This window comes from Ursus arctos, unplaced genomic scaffold, assembly GCF_023065955.2.
Source record: "Ursus arctos isolate Adak ecotype North America unplaced genomic scaffold, UrsArc2.0 scaffold_4, whole genome shotgun sequence".
Taxonomy (NCBI): domain Eukaryota; kingdom Metazoa; phylum Chordata; class Mammalia; order Carnivora; family Ursidae; genus Ursus; species Ursus arctos.
Window position 1 is genome coordinate 45,080,582 of NW_026623056.1, and position 17,943 is coordinate 45,098,524.

At 34.6% G+C, this 17,943-nt stretch overlaps 1 protein-coding gene across 5 annotated transcripts in view; it reads left to right on the forward strand.

Moving 5' to 3' along the window:
• Positions 1-17,943, forward strand: part of CBLB (Cbl proto-oncogene B) — a 218,560-nt gene that overhangs the window by 119,880 nt on the left and 80,737 nt on the right. For all 5 annotated transcript variants that reach the window (XM_044381780.3, XM_026492654.4, XM_044381753.3 and 2 more), the window contains exons 7-9: positions 1,209-1,346; positions 4,469-4,556; positions 7,253-7,384. In XM_044381780.3, coding sequence (XP_044237715.2) covers positions 1,209-1,346; positions 4,469-4,556; positions 7,253-7,384 — 358 coding nt within the window. The remainder of the gene's footprint in view (positions 1-1,208; positions 1,347-4,468; positions 4,557-7,252; positions 7,385-17,943) is intronic.

Here is a 17,943-nt window from a genome sequence, read left to right on the forward strand (position 1 = left end):
AGCCAGAAGTCTATGTGGAATTATTTTGTCTGATTCTGATTAAGGGTTCCTTTAATTGGCAGGTTGATAGCCTATTTTCAGGCTCTCTAGGAGAATACATGTTTGGACTTTCTTGAAGAGTCCTTTCTCAAGGTTCTAAAACAAGTATGAAGTTATTATTATTTAAAAATCACATCTTCTTTTCTTTAAGAACCCAATTTTCTTCAAAGATGAAATCACCTTGCAGTACTAAATACACAAGTTAATTAAATTGAATGACTGTATAGCTGTTATATATATTAATTTATCCTGCAAAGTTATTTTTATAGTATTTGGTTCATCAGTAACTAAGGTACATTAGGAGATATGAATTTCTGTCATATACGTAGAGCAATCAGGGTACTCAAACATAGCCAACAGATTGTTGACCTGCTTTTGAGCTGCTTAAGGGGTTACGAAATCCAGATACGGTTATCATGATGGTAAGATTGAGTATAGTACACTTAAGTAAAGATAAGTGATCTAAAATGAAATAAGCAGATAACTATATTAATAAATAAATAACAGTGAATTTAAAACCAAGTCAGTATCTCCTTGTCATTGTCATTAATTTGATTTATATTTCTGAACTGTTTTAACTTCCCATTGCAAGACATTGGACTGGACAGGGTTGGGTGGCAGCCATGAGCTTAATCTAGTTTGTCTTCTCATTAATATAGTTCAGCTCTTTTGATCTTTCATTTAAAGGTGAATGGCCGGAACGCTCGAAAGAAAAAAATATTATTTTTAAACAAGTCATTAACTTAAAATGTATAATTTTAAAATTACAAAGTGATATATTGAATTTCACGGTAGAAACTGACTCAGTTGCTCTCTGAGGTGAACAAATTAAATTTTTACTTTGCTTTCCAAAAACGATTTCTGTCCTGTTTCATACTGAGCACCCGCTGATGCGGATGGCAGTCGATCCTTTGATATTGAAGTACGTGAACTTCAGTTCTTTCGTCCTATAGCCCTGGAGGTGTTTACGGGCAATTATTGTTAGTGCTGCTTTTACAGATCAATGAACGGAGAAGGACAGTGGTGTGAAAATAAGATTAGAACCTTATTCAGATATTCTAAATGATTCCGTTTATTCTTTGACTTTAAAAAAAGTCTAACAGATTGTTTAGTAGTGAGCATACACTTTGAATGTGACTAAACATCATTTTCTCACGCTTTACATACAGCTACATTTTCCGGTTAAGCTGCACCCGGTTGGGACAGTGGGCCATCGGCTATGTGACCGGGGACGGCAATATCCTACAGACCATCCCGCATAATAAGCCCTTATTTCAAGCCCTGATTGACGGCAGCAGGGAAGGATTGTGAGTATGAGAAATGGGAGTCAGGGTGCTTATTACTCACCAGCGTGAAAGACAGACATTGCTTTGCGATGGAGAGAAAAAGTAGTGAGGCTGATGATCTGGCTGGTTTGTTTGTTTTTTTATCTCAAGACTGAGGAATGGAGTGCTCCTTAGTTCTTACAGTTCATCCCTTAAAATAGTCATTTTAAGGTAACCAGTTTGAATTAAACTGTATGTGACAGCCAGTAAATTCCATCATCGGATTAGAACATGAGTTTGTATCTTTCACAGGAAAAAAAAGTAAAGGCACTTAAAAGTAGTTTAAAATAGATGATAAAACTTATTAAAAAGATAATTCTTTAGAATAACTGACTTCTCTTGCTTCGTGGAACCCTCCAGCTGACAGTTTCCTTTTTGTTTGACGGTAGTACCAGACTGTCTCTTTCTTCTTCTTCTTACCCTTTTCCTACCCCTTACCCCCTTTTTCTGTTTGTGTCATTCTTTTAGTCACACTGGTATTCAATCCCTATTCCAGAATTATATGTTAAGAGCTGAATTCAGTTTAACTTAAGCTATTCTTTTTTAAAATTTAAAAATAAGTAAGTTCTCCTTTGTCTTTTAGAGTAAGAAGGACTTTTTCTCCACAAAGTTTAGATAATCTGATAGGTGCCTTCCAAGTAGATATCTCATTTGTTTTAGTCATGTGCCATTCCCTTCATCTTTTTGTTCTCTTTTCTGTGTTGTTCTATTCTATTCTCATGTAATTCATATCATGCTCACTTTTCATGCCCTTTGCCCTTACTGAGTAACTGAAGAGACGGATGTTGCCTTATTTGCTACAGCACAGATGGTGATAGAAACCTAGTAGGAGAAAGCCCACAAGAGTTAGCAAAGAGAAAATAATTTAAGTTCCACCTTTTCTAAAATAACTGCAAAAAAGAAAAAAAAGTGATAGGATATATATGAAGAAAAAATGCGTTTTTTTTAATAAGTTATGAGCTTTCAAGAAGTACTTACATAAGAATTGTATGGCAGACCGGTAACAAGTTTGTATTTCGGTTTTTTTAACTTATCATAAATTTGCTATCCTCAGTTATTTATGCCTTACTTGTAATGCATCTAAGATGCATATGTGTAGCTTTTGATTCACTGTGATTACAGGATTTTTTTTAAAGAAAGTGTGCTGTGAAGGTTTACAATCTGTACATGTAGTAATTTTGATACAGCTTATTTACATTGTTTATAATGCCTTCCATCTATTTTTTAAAGGCCAATAAAAAAACAAATTATATTGTAATCAGTAGCTTAGCCTCTGAACTCCTACACAAATCAGCTGTTAAAAAATATTTACACACACACACACACACCCCTTCAGAGGCATTTAATTAGTTGAATTTGAACTGTAGTGATAGAGTACATTAAAATAGGTCAGATTAATATTATAATATGATTTAAAACTAGATCAGATTTTTAGATTATATTAAAATAGATATTATTAGATAGTTCCCACCCTCCCCCCCAGATCTGTAAAACACAGGATATTATCTGGCCCAGCTGTCATCAGGGGCAGCTGTCCTTTCCTTATAGTTAGTTCAAGTTAGTATGACATAGATAATAAAGAAGTTTACTTCCATACCCAGCTGAGATTGTTTATTCCTTCTCTGCCGTTGTGAGGGTCTCATCAGTAGCACCCTTGTTTACTGAGGAAAGTGACAACTTTCCCCTTATACATTAGATAGACCCTTTTAACCTTTCCTCTAGCGACCTTATTGTCATTTTTATAATCTTTGAGGTTTGAATTCTTCATAGAATTTCTACACATTTTTTAAGTGTGATGAGCAAAATGTTATATAATAATTTTAAAACTAGCCATTATTTAGGGTATAAAAAGAAAGTTATTTATTAACTCTCACTTAGTACTCTTCATTTAATATTTGTAAAACTTTAACCCACCCCTGCGAAAACATTCTAAATTTGTCATTTCAGATGTAGTCAACTCTTCCCTAAATTGTAAAAAAAAAAAAAAAAATTGTCTCACTGATCTACTGATTTGTTCCTTACCCTATGAGAATTGTCTGTCCTCTAAGTTCATTTTTTTCTGGTTTTACTAGGTAAATTTTAACACTTAAGAACATATTTATAGACTATTTAAAAGGATAAATATTTTTTGTTCCTTCACAGAACAGTTTTAGTAGAGTTTTGCCCCTTAAAATATTGATCACAGTAGTAGTATATTCTGAATTTTTCATTCAAGCCACCTAGAACGGAGAACTACCAAACTAACTATAGAACTTAATCAGTCAACATAATCCAACAGTGATATTACCATTTTTTAAAATCTAAAATCGGTATTTGCTAACACAATAAACTTCATTTTTAAAGGAATGTCTGAATGAATAAAAGCTTCTAACAATATGGCCTTATTACTATAACTTTTAGCTCTCATTTTAATTCTTTGTAACAATGGAACCTCACATTTATCAAGATTATGGTTGTAGCTTGATTTGAAGTAAATGAAACATATAATTGTAGCATTTTCTAACTTCTTCAGTCATGCGCGTACGTGTGTGTGTCAGCATGTGTGTAGACTAGTGTCTGTAGGGGTGACTGGAAGGTGGGATGGAAAGTCAGAGGATGGGAAACTGGAGAAGCAGAAACCATGGAGGTGTTTGCACAACTTTTGTAGGAAACTTGTGGGCTTTAATATCATTTTTCTCTCGTGTTACTAAGCATGGTGTAAAGTGATGCAGCTAACATTAACTGTGCTTCACATGAGAGACGTGATCATTGCAAATAGATGTACGTTCAAAGTGTTTTGGAATAGACCATGAATGGCCAGAAAAATAAATTTTTAACTTACCTAAAGGACCTGTAGTAAAGGTGTTTAATTGGAAATAGTTGCTTAGTGGCCAAGTCCATATTCATTATGTATTTCTTATATGAAAATGATTTCTAAATTTTAGATGTCCTAAAAGTAACTTGTAATATTATGGAAACAGTGATAGTAAAGGTTCTTGATATAAGTTACATAAAAAGGAATTTTCAACATGTGGGTTTTGAATATATAAGAATCTGATTAAATAATCTTAAATGCAATTTAAAAATGTATATTTATGGTAATAAAATTTCTGTTTATAATCCAGCTATCTTTATCCTGATGGGAGGAGTTATAATCCTGACTTAACTGGATTATGTGAACCCACACCCCATGACCATATAAAAGTTACGCAGGTAAGGACAATTTCCGGTAACACATTTATAATTGTTAAGTATCTAATGCTTTTGAAATGAAAAGCATCCTCTTATATAAGCTGTAGCTAAAACTATGTACAGGTGTTTCATGCAAAAGATACTTTAAGGAATTCTAAGAGTGTTTGAAAAAATACATTACTTTCTCCATTTTTGGGATAAAAATTTCTGCTGTTAATATTCTTGCTTCCAATATGATATTGGCATTTATGCAGATAGATGATAGATAGATAGATAGATAGATAGATCGATCGATCGATCCACAGGTAAGTAAATAGATATGAGGAGAGAGGCATAGGTTTAGAAAACTCCAAAGATTAGAATAATAATATGCTTTAGCTTTTACAGTCAAATGAGTACTTGAAGCTTATTGAAGATAATAATTATATCCTTATAAATCTATTGTTGGCAACCTCATAGATTGAAAAGGAGTGTAACTTGGTAAGCCTTTCTTGAGGGTAATATTCAGTAATTATCAAAATCTAAATAAAAACATTTTTTACTCTAGTTTCTGATATATCACTCACATATACACAGAAAGATCTGTGCATTGGGGTATTCAGTTTAGCATTTTTCCTAAAATGAAAAATTATAAACGATTTAATCCTAGGTTAAGGAAACCATAGTATTACAGCATACCGTATTATACTGTACAGTCATTAAGAGGAGGAAGGTACCGCCACATAATCACATGGGAACTCTGGCATCTTTATTATGTAAAAAAGTTCCATTACTAAGAAGCTCAATTATATAACATTTCATTTTGTAAAGTTACGTTATGTAAGTCCAATTTCTGGAAAGAAAGAAAGGAAGAAAGAAATTACCATATATGAACCTATGAATATACTTTTTAAAAATAAAAATTAAAAAATACCAAACTGGTGACGTTACTTAACTGAGGGGGTAAGAAGCTTTGGGAATTAGGAAGAAGACGAAAGGGAGAACCTGAGTACTTTGTTTTACATATAGTCTAGTTTTAAAATATTTTGTAATTGATATATTTTTGTGCTTTGTATAATAAATAATAAAAAATCAAAACCAGAAATTATAGATTTGGGGGAAGACAAGAGGTAATTTTTTTAATTTTATTTTGAATTCTCCAGATTTAGTCCCAGTGGTCTTGGTATTATTATGTGAAACAGATTTGTTGACATATGTACAGTTTTTTAAGTATAAAATATAATTGACATTATTTTAGTTATGTAGTGATTCCTTATGCTCTAATACATGTGAAAGGACAGTCACAAAAGGCGGTTCCTCTTTATAAAGCCGTGGTTTAAAAATACATATTCAGGAGTAGTACCGTCCCATTAAATTATTCATAAATATTTGAATTACTTACCCCTTCAGTTCCATTGAATTTTGTATCCGTGCTTTTTGCTCACCATAATTTTTTAATAATTGCAAACCGGCCCTTTGGATGTCATAACAATATAAATCCTTAGCTATTATTTTAGAGACTTCAGTGACTTACAATTTATTTTTAAATTGTATTTACTTACAATTTCTTTATTGTGCATCTTGATACATTCTCATCTTTTTTCTTAATTTCTTTAAAAATTAAACAGTCACACAAACAAACTTCATGGTAGACACAATTTATATATGAATGTGTGTGTGCGTGTATGTGTATTTTTGTGTGTGTGTATGTATATATATTTTTTTTTTTCTCACCAAGATTATAAGATCTTTTAGTAAACTAGCGGTTAAATATTGTCACTTATTTATCCTGCATAGGGCCAGGTACCTAATAGACACTTATTAACTGCAACATTGCCTTATTTAAATGAAGTTTTATTTCCATAATTCCTTTTCTTTGTATCCCTATTAATTAACATTTCTTTACACATACTGATATATTTATATCTTCTTTGTGACATAGATCTTTTCACTATTTGGATACCAAGAATTTTACTATGTCAAAATGTTCAAAACTAGTATATCAAGGGAATAGATGTTTAATAAAACAATTTTTGGTTGCTGAAGTGATTAGTTTTCTTGACAGTGCTGTATTGGGAAAAGAGTATGCAATTTAGAGATTTAATATAGAATTTGAGGAAAACAATTTAAACTTATTGAGCCTCGGGTATTTTTTTAATTCAATATATCTTATTATGCTTTGGAGATTATATGACATAATAAATGTGGACCACAGTCCATAGCATGCAGGGAGGGCTTGGCAAATGCTGCTTTTCTTCTGTTCTGGAATTTCTAAAGGTATTTAAGAAAGAAAATTTAATGTTCAGTCAGAGTCGTGTGTGTGTGTGTGTGTGTGTGTTTGCAGTTTTATAGTAAAATTAGATGAGTATGTGGCACTTACAAAGAAACTAAAGTTATTTATATTTTCTTTCAAAACCATAAGTTTTGTCTTTTGAGTCACCACTGAAGCAAGTCCCTTCCTAAAGCAACAATACAAAACATTAAATAATCCGAAGTATTAAAAAAGCTTACACAATTGCAGATAAAAGCTCAAATGTTTTAAAAAATGACTTTGTAGACCAAATTGTGATTAACAATTCAAAATATGTCTTAAATGGGTAACGTATTCCTGACAGGATTAAGTGTGAGGAATTTACTGTAAGTCATTGTATTAGAGAAAATTCAATATTAAGAGTTCATGTTAGAAATACATTAACACTGCCTTTTCTGCCTTTATCTCCCCCCACCCCAAATTCCAGGAACAATATGAATTATATTGTGAAATGGGCTCCACTTTTCAGCTCTGTAAAATTTGTGCTGAGAACGACAAAGATGTCAAGATTGAGCCTTGTGGGCATTTGATGTGCACGTCTTGCCTCACAGCATGGCAGGTATGATCCCAGTTTAGGGAGCAACACTGATGTCTTCCTTATATCCCCTCTTACTATTTCTCTTTGCAGTTTTTTTTTTCATCTTAATGATTTAGGAAATGGTCTGTTAAATGCTTTCTTTGAGTAGTTGTTTAAAAAAAATCTCATGTTTGATTTTCTGTTTTATATAATTTTATTTTTCTTGCTGTGTTTTATATTGTTACTTTTGCATGTATAATTTAATTTTAGGATTTAGTTATAAGTAGTTGTACCTCAATAAATATAAATTGATTTAATGTTTTAGACTAAGACCTAGAGAATAACTGGTTTCTCCAATGGCTATCTTATATTTCTTTATCTGTAGTAGAGGTTGGGGGTTTGAAAATGAATCTTTGGACAAACTTCCAGTTTTGAGTATTTGAAAGGATTCACAGAATATTTTGATCAAGTTGTTTTTTAACTGCTGTTTAACACAGTCAGTATTGAAGTCAATATTATTGATGGAGTTTAGAAAGCAAATAATTAAGTTTTCAAACATTTTAATAAAAAACTTGCTGTTGAGTATATAATCGACATCCCTACCCGATCCCTGAGCCATCTCAGTCTTTGATGTTCTGTCCAACCCTGAACCTCTGTGTTGCCTGAGAGGAAGAACAGCCTTAGAGGGTCAGGCAGGAAGAATGCAGACTCAGGAACGTTGGTGCTGTTGAGCTCTTTACTTAGTAATAAAATATAATGATTTTCACATTTTCACAATCTAAAAAAAGGACCTCCTTCTTCCTTTGGGGAGATTTGAGAAATGAAGAAAAAGAGGAAGAATGAGGAAATGAATTACAATTGACTTATGTTTTCTTTTCATTCTTTGTTTTAAAAAGTACATATTATTTTAGAGAGAGGAGAGGAGAGAGAGAAAGAGAGAGAGAGAAAACGTGAGCAGGGGGAGGGGCAAAGGGAGAGGGAGAGAGATTCTGAAGCAGACTCCCGACTGAGCACAGAGCCCATGGAGGGGCTTGATCCCAGGACTCTGAGATCATGAGCTGAGCCGAAATTAAGAGTCGGACGCTTAACCTACTGAGCCACCCAGGTGCCCCTTATTTATGTTTTCACTGCCATTTCTGAACTCCCAGATAGCTTTCTTACCTCAGTAAAAATTGTTCAACGTCCCTACACTTCTCTTTTTCAGTATGCATTTGGTTTATATTTTACTTTAGGTTTTCCTGGATATCCATTCCTTGATACCCTAATTTCCCTTTATCCCTTCAAGATGTTGGTGAACTTTGTGTCGTATAGGGAGAAGTTGGAAGAACAGTGATGCGCAGTGTGGGGTCAGCAAACTTACTCTCAACCTATGGGAACTTGATTGCTGTGTAAATTATGTTAATTGTTCTGCAGACCTAACAATGTCTTTTTATAAATGACTTTCAGTAAGTCACTCTGGTAGAAGAGAGAAGTATGTTTGCAAGTGTGTTTCACATCAGTCAATAGAAACTATTACAGAGATACTGACTCAGTGCCGGACTGACAGATGGGACCGTTATGATGATTTGCTTTACCTGATACCCATTCACTATTTCGGGATAAATAGAGGCCAATTGTGTTTGTCACCTCTTTGGATTGACTTATGACTTCGGGGTGGTGGTGTGGTTCTCATGGGTACAGAGAAGCTAAAAACTTTGTATTTCCCCCTAAAGAGACCAGAATTTTAGGCTGGTACAAACTCCCAGTACTCTCTGGCCCCACGCATGGCCTATGTCTTTGGCCTGTACTCTTGGGGCCTCAGGCTGGGAGCATACACATAGGTATATATGGTAGGACTTGGCATCTTTAACTTGATACCTACCTAGTATTTGGAAGTTAAGTGGGTTAAAAGTCAGAAGTTCCCATTAGTTTGGCAAAACCTTTGATCACTAAAGATTATTGTTTAAAGCATCATACAGAATAGCTGTTTACCTTACAGCCCAAGTAAAAGAGTATCACTGAATATAAAACAAGCAGATTTCATTTATTTTACTTTTTGCATATGGAAGAAATTTATGTTCTAAAATTTCAGGGACAATACTACACATTTTATTTAGTAAGTTTGTGGACTCTTTGCAGTAAATAGGTACGTTATGTGCCAAAGACCCAGGAGCATTTCCCTGTTGCCAAGGCTGTTATGAACCCTTTGTCCCTTACATCACCACAACTTTTCTGTATATTACTGTGCATTCTCCAAATAGTACAGTTCCTCCTGCCAGCATCTAATCAGTTCCCTGATTCACTTCATGATTTTTTGTATTGGTCTAATGGCCTTATGTAAAGACGTGCCCCATCATATTTGTAAATTGCTAACATTCACTTTTTTTTCTTTATTACTCTGAATTACTTCTCAGTTTTACTTTTAGAAATTGAGGAAGTGCATAAATTGCCAAGCACTGAAAACTTAGCCTTTGAGTAAAAGTTCAGGAGAAGGTCATTATAAAGTAGTGGTTTACTAAGTGAAGGAGTAACCAAAAAAATGACAAATACAAAAAATACTCAGAAGGTTGAAATAATACTCAAATTATATCATACTCTTGCTACTAACAAATAATGTTAGTATTTTAATCTGATCGAAGAATTTTGCATATAGGTTAGTGAAAAATGTTCAGGAGCATTATTTCAGCATTATTTTTTAATTCCTCCCACACAAGACACTTTACAATTAATAAATATTCTTCTGATGCATTTTGTATATGTCCCTGTAAACTCTTACCTCACTGTATTTGTATTGTGAACTGTACATATTTACCCGGCTCTCTTCAAGACCCTAGTTTGGAATCCCTCTCTTCTAGCATGCTGCCTGCCTCCACAGCGGGAGACAGTAAATATTTATGGACGGTATGCTAGAGAGTGTAAAGAGAAGACTTAAGGTTACATTAAAAAGATGTTAAATAGGTAAATTAGGTAAGTTATTGATATTGTAGATCGTATGTCTTAGTTCTGTTCATTTTTCTTTTGAAAAGTACCTATGATTTTTTTTCAAAGACCTTTTATTATGCTGAAGATCAGAGAATAAATTCTAAGAATTTTAAACCTAAGATCCATTTGTTCCGTTCAATAGCTGCTGGATGATTCCCTTCAACTTTTCACATTTTGATTTTGTTCACTTATTTTTGAGCCACATGATTTTACTTTTATTGCTTGCAATAATACTGGCACTAAGCTTGAGGCAGCAAAACTGAGTTTCTCTATTACTTTTTTACACCAAGAAGCAGTGCATGGTGATCCCTGGTTCAAGTTTTCTCTACCCTAAAAAAAATTGCTCTCAGGCCAAGGTTTGCAAATTCCAAAGTGATACTCCATAGTCTTTCTAGCTCAGTGGGATCTTAGTGGTTAAAGGAAGCATCAAGTTTTGAACATCTCCACTTTGGGATAACCTGAATATTTCTACCTTTATATATAGATTTCACAAAGTGGTGTTTCCTGCCAACCAACAGATCTGTTTTGGCCGTTTTTACGTAATATGAATAGCAGTGTTTGACAATCATTTAAGCATGTTGTTGCAAAATGCCCTTGTTACTTAATAAAAATAAAATTCTTGTAAAGCTAATCCAGTTAAAATGCAGTTGACAAACCATAGATATGCTAAAAGCCTCACATTGTGGTCTCAATAAGCTGTTCAAAGGACTTCACCTAATATATGGTGAATATGAGAAGTAAAAGAACAATTATCGAACATTTCCATAGTTCTGCAGGATATTGTTGAAGATTGTATCTGAACTTGGAGATGCAGTGGGAAATGTTGTATGACTAAAAAGTCTGGATATGACTCAACATAGCAATAGGTCTCTTGTTTTCAGTGTTCTCTTTATTCAAACTGGTACAGAGCTAGAGTCCATATTTTCTGACTTCAAAGCCATTGTTTTTGTTTTATATGCTTGTTTATTTTTTCTGTAGAGAAAAGGTTGTTTTCAAACTGAATTATGCATAAGGATCATTTGCTACTTTACTTGGTGAGAGCAGACATAGATTGTTTTATCCATCATTCTGCAACATCTCAAATCCATTTACTTATCCATATATTTAGGAACATTCCCGGGCAGCTGCTATGTCCCAGGTTCCGTACTAATCTCTGAGCTAGGAAGTAACACCATTAAGACCCAGGCCTGACCCTCCAGAAGTTAAAATTAAATCTGAAAGTTTTATAAAGGGGCATGTATTAATAATCATTACTGGAAATGAACATCCTGTGATCCTTCAAATTTAATTATGGATTCGAGACATCTTTTGTTACTTTCTACTACTTTGGTTCGCATGCTGATTGGAAAGGGATTTTAAAGGTTGCTCATCTGCCAAGTAGCTCTGATAAATCAGTCAGAGTCCAATAGGAAAGAAATATTAAACACTGACCACAAAACATTATGTGTTCAGCCAGTGTGCATTTTTAGCAAGTCATTCTTCACCAACTTTTCCTTCCATTTATTGCCCTCCTTTGGTTTAATTGAATTCATTGGAAACTGCAATTTTAGGTAATTAACGGAAACCCTAAGAAACGCATGGTGGAAGTGTCAGTTAGCTGTGCCAGGCGGCAAGTGGTTACCCTTTCATTTCTGTCCTAATGGCCCATTAGTCATGCCTCTGAAGAGGTGTCAGATACTTTTTTCTCCTTCTGAAACATCTGTGTTATTTAATAAATTGAATAAGCAAGCCAGAGTTTGCACAGAATACTAAATAAGTTGAATAATCACCTCTCTGGAGACATTCTTTGAAGCACTATCACTCTGGGTGCGGCATTTCTGTGCTGTCTTTGGCAATAAAACTCGCAGTTTTCTTCTACTTCCTCGCAAAACAGTTTTCTTGACAAAACATTTTTCTTCTGCACCCAGAACTCCTCCACATCTTTTTGGGGTAGCCCGTTGCACAGCAGTGAGGGTGCAGGCTTCCACAGGAGGTGTAAAGTGAGGGACTGTTTTCATACTGTGTCTGCCCCCACACCCCAAGAATCTAGAATGTGGCTTCTGAGCTTACAGAATGGCACAAATTCTAAACTGTGTTCTTCCCATCTTCTTTTCAAAATAAAAATGGATATACATTTATCAATTGGATATGCAGCCTTGTTTTGAATTACTGCCAAGGACTTTAATTCAATTAAAAGTAAAATTAATTTCTTCCTGTGATTATTTCTTCTGCATCTTTTTCCAAATAATTTACAAGAAAGATATCTGGAATGTTCAAAATAAAATTTCACAAAGTCATTAGATGAAAATCACTAATCCCTGATTTTAATATGGAATATGAGTAAAGAGATTTATGGCTGTCCCATATTCAGAGAGCATTGTTGGGGGAAAAATGTGTGAGAGGGGTGAGAAGCCAGCTCACAGGATCACATATAAGGCACAGAGAAATAATCTTTTATTGTATCTTCCTTCAAAAGTAACCAACCTTCACATTTCTAGCCTCAGTGAAACTTTTTAACCTTAGTACTAGAAATAAGAAGATTATACTTGCCTTTAAGATGGTTATAAATTGGTATTTCTGTACTTGATTGCATGTTGTGTCTTTTTTTATAAATGTGATCCAGTAAAACGTTGGAGCTCCTGTTTCGCTTTGGGAGTAATATAGGGGCTATCCGAGTCATCCCAAAAATGTTATAATTATTTCATGAATGACAGTGATAACAGTAGGAATGAAAAAGAGGAGAAAATAAAATCTGGTAGAGCAAGTGCTTGACTGTATTAAATGCAGGCTGACTGTATGTGCCTGGACAATAGCAGGTATTGGCACTTGGGAAAGGTTCTTGGTTGGCTCTAAGAGAGGCCTTTCCTGAGTGTTCTAAAAGTAGACTCCATTAAATAAAGCACCTTTAGAATGCAAATGCATAAACTTCATCCATTAACATTTTAAATTGGACTCTAGCAACAAATATTTTAAAAGCTCTTACTATGTAAAAAAATATAATCCAAGGAATGCTATAATTATTAGGACAAGTTTTTCATCTTCCTGTTGAAAGCTGAAACTTTATGGAGAGAGCCCGGGTGCTCAGTCAGTGAAGCGTCTGCCTCCATCTCAGGTCATGATCCCAGGGTCCCAGGATGGAGCCCCCCATCGGGCTCCCTGCTCATCAAGGGAGCCTCCTTCTCCCTCTGCTCCTCACCCTTCATGTGCACTTTCTGTTTCTCTCTCGGGGTCATGGATGATTTATTTAAAAACAAATTTTTAAAAAATAAAATAAAAGCTGAAACTTTTCAATTAGAGCAAATGATATTGATTATACTAGTTTATTTAATTTTGAAATTTGCGATTTGAACAAAATATTTTTTTCATTTTTGAATGATCAGTAGTAGGCAGCTATTTTTCAACTTTATTTTAACCTGGGTTATGAATATGGTATTGAGGAACCCCTACATCCTGATGCTGCAGTGCAGGATAGTGGTAGGACAGCGTTGTATGTAATTTCCTGCCCACTGCTGCTCAGCTTCGTGACCTCCATCAGATTCTGTCAACTGTCAGCTCTCTTACTGGTAAAATGGGGATAATCATGGTATCTACCTCATAGGGTTAAATGAGTTAATATATGGGTAGTGCTTACAGTAGTGTCTGAAATTTTAGTTAGTATTGTTCCTGATGGTAGTAACTGGTAGTATCACTTATGAAGGTGTCTCCAATTCTGATTATTCTTAATTTATAAACAGTGGTGATTCTGTGGTTTTAAAATTGTATTCATTTCATTATAAGATGGGGATTCTTGTGGATATGTGAATTATTTTCAGATGCTAAGACAGGTTTCCTCAGTTATCTTATTATATTTCTTTGCTTTTGAAATTACCTTTATAGTAATTATGCCAGAATTTGCATAATACTTTGAAAGCTTTGAATTAATTTATCTTTATCAGTGAAATAGCCCTTAAACTGTATATTCCTTCATTATACCCTACAAATAAGATGAAATGCCTTACCCTGTGTCACACAGCTGTGATTGGTAGGTGTGGGATTCTAATTCACGTGTCCTGATCCAGAATGTCTGTGCTCTTTTTCTGATTTGCTGTTTTCACGGGCCTCACAAATTAAAACTAGAAGAGTCTAGATTTACCAACATCTTTTTTTCCTTGCTCCTCATAAAAGAGCACCAAAACCAACCATCTCTTTCACTCTGGGTCATTTATTCTAAGATTACTATTAATTATCCTCATTGGTTCTTTTAACAAGAAATTATTGAATTTCTGTAGGAAATATTGTGCTCTGAAAATGCTTAGTATGGACCCAATTTATTCTCAGCATATGTATGTATTTTTCCAGTTATTTACTTATTTATAATTGTTCCATGCTTTACAGAAATGATTTATGATAACTTCACATCTATGTGAAATATAGCAAAGTAATGTAAATTAAAAGTTACTGATACAGAAAGCACACATACACACACACAGTGAAAAATATAAAATGCACTCCAAAATGAGACTGAGGAAGTCCTAGTTATTCTTCAGGCTTCTCTGTATATATTGAATCTGTGGGAAGCCATGAAGCGATTAACCTTAAATTAAAGTGGGACCTTTAATAATCATCCTGAGAGCAAATAAATTGTACTATATACAATGTGTATCTTAAAAAAAATGAAAGAAGGTATTTAAGAGACAGTATCCATCTGAACAATGTTTAAGCAGAAAGAATATAGAAGCTGACCAGTACATGATGCTGATGACCATGAGATGATACGGGTATTTATTTGGATTTTTACCTAGGGTGTGACTGGGGACTGGGCAATTTTGGGAGTTAAAGAATTTTTTTCCTATTTTTCTGTCGAGTGTTAATTTCTTCTCAGGTTGCCTGAATTATATTTCTGTTTAATATCAGTAACTTAATATTAATGGTTGGCATATGAGTCTGAATTATTTTGTCATGACCATATTGCACAGTTAAGTTTCAGATGAGCGTAGTACTCGCTGATAACTTCTGCATCTTTGGTTCGGAAGTATTTCTTATTTGAGGAAGTAAAATCTACTGAGTCAATTAGAACAGATGGAGTCCCCAGTACTTCCTCTTAATGTTCTCAGGATGTGAATATGTTGAGGACTGGAAAAGAAATTATTTATTGGTCTTTCTTTTTCATTAACATACGTTCCTTGATCTTGCATTAAGTATATGTTGACAGAAATATTATTTTAATTATGAGGCAAAACCCTGATGAGTTATATGTCTGTTGAAGACATTCTTCATGTGTATTCAGTCAGCCATCTGACAGAAACTAGAGCAGGGTACCAAAGTGGCATTTGAAAATTTATGGTTAAACTTAATTTGCATATGGCAGTAGTCAGTATACAGAGACAGTGATGGGTGAAGTCATATTTGAGTAAATACCATTAAGGAGACAGATTCAGTGTGATCTGTGCCTGCAAATCAAAGTGGATATACATTGCAGCTTAGGCTTTTGGGGGGATTTTTTTGTTGTTATTAATTTAGTGAGTCATGTGAACTCTCAACAGAGAGAGAGCTAAACAGAAAATATACTTTTTGATGTATTCGTAAAACAGTGACTCTAACATACATCAGTAATTTGTACAGTATTAAACTTTCAGGTAGCAGAGATGGAGAAAAACTAATTTCAGTTATAGATGAACTATTCCGAGTCCTTTCCCTGGTGCCATCAAGATGCTATTACTGCCCTTCCCCTCCTCCCTTTTCCAAACTCATCTTTTCAGTTACCTTCTCTCAAGAAATGGATGGCATAGACTGGAAGTCATCCTTAAGCAAAACAGCACGAAAATTGGCCTTGAAGGTTCTAAGAAAAGTTTTTGTAACTGAATACTGTGGCATAAACATTTCAGGCACTGTGCTAAAAACATAATGACTTTAATGTTTCAGTTCAAGTGGACTGATTTTTAGTTATGGTAATTATACTTTAGTTAGGTCTTAAAAGATTTTCTATTTTTAGATACACATACTAAAACTTTTATAGATGAATTTATGTATGGGATGTACTTCAAAATAATCCAGGGGTGGGGGAAGCAAGTGAAGGTATCAATGAAACAAGATTGGACGTGAACTGGTCGTTATTAAAGTTGGGTGGTAGGTAAATACAGATTCATTACACTTTTCTGTCTACTTCTGCTTATGTTTGAAATTTTCTATAATTTTTTTTTAAATGTATGAATGAATGACGTGTCTACTTAGGGCCCAGAGCACTACTTTCCATCCTTCGTGCATTAAAGACACACAGGGAACAGCAGCTCTTTCCCATCTTGCTCTTATATACCAGAACGATCTTTCTGGAATTATTTTATGTAGATCTGTAAGAAAATTCCATCATAAGCACAGAATATGGATCCCTTTTGACTTTAATGATAGGGGATTTTATCTAGATGATAACATATATCGACTGCACTTGGCATTTAATGTTCTTGTTAACAAAAGAGAAAAGTTTAGCTTTCCTTAAATATGTACTCCCGTGTTAGGAAATGTTAATGTCATATAAAAGAATTAAGTCTTAGTTTTATCATCTGTAAAATGTTGGAGCAAAATCTTTAAATTGCCTTGAAGCCCTCCAGCTTAAGCATATGTAGCAGTAAACATCAAAGGATTTTGTATCAGCCTGCCTGTGTTTCTCCACACCACCTTAGTTCCCCTACTTTACCATCCCAAGTTTCTTTCCCAAATTATCTAACAGTAGATGAATAAGGGAATGCTGTGTTTTCATTAACTAGTACGAAGAGCATTTGTTTTTCTTTTCTTTTTTTTTGACAATGTGTGTGGCAAAGGGAGATGTTCACTCTGTTAATCTGAGTGATGTTTGGATGAGAATAACCCACCGACCGCAGGATCTGCCAGAGTGGATGCCCAGCAGTCGTCCAGTGAGAGGAGAGCACAAGTGTTATTCCACTGCTGCTCAGAGCATTGGTGTAGGGCTTGCAGATAACCAGTTTCTGGGGCGCCTGGGTGGCTCCGTTGTTAAGTGTCTGCCTTCGGCTCAGGGCCTGATCCCAGGGTCCTGGGATCGAGCTCCGCATCGGGCTCCCTGCTCCACTGGGAGCCTGCTTCTTCCTTTCCCACTCCCCCTGCTTGTGTTCCCTCTCTCACTGGGCTGTCTCTCTCTCTCTGTCAAATAAATAAATAAAATCTTAAAAATAAATAAATAACCAGTTTCCCATCATGCCAAGTGGGTGGGATGGTCTTGAGTTAAGTACTGAATGGTTTCTTTAAAGATGTTAGCTCTCTTTGCATCCCTTGTCTCATCTCTGAAATGGGATGAATTGGCACCATTTCAAATGATTTTATGCTTTTTACTGTTTTTTAAATAACACACTACTAAAATCAGGGTAAAATGCAGAAACAAATATGGCGGTGAGTAGCCTACGCCATCTAACTCTAGAAGGCAGCATTATGTGCAGGATGACGACAGAGTCTTGTTCTATTTCCTTGCCAATTGTGAATTCTTAATTCAGTTAGTTTTGAGAAATGGAATTGGGAGACTTTGCACAAAACCTTCGATAATTACCAATAAATGAGTTTCCAGCCCGAAAGTATTAGCACAAATCTTTTTGCAGTATCTAGTTTGAAAGCAAGATGAGGGGTAAAATTTAATATTTCACCTGGTATTACATTCCAAATGAGCTGTGTCAGAATGA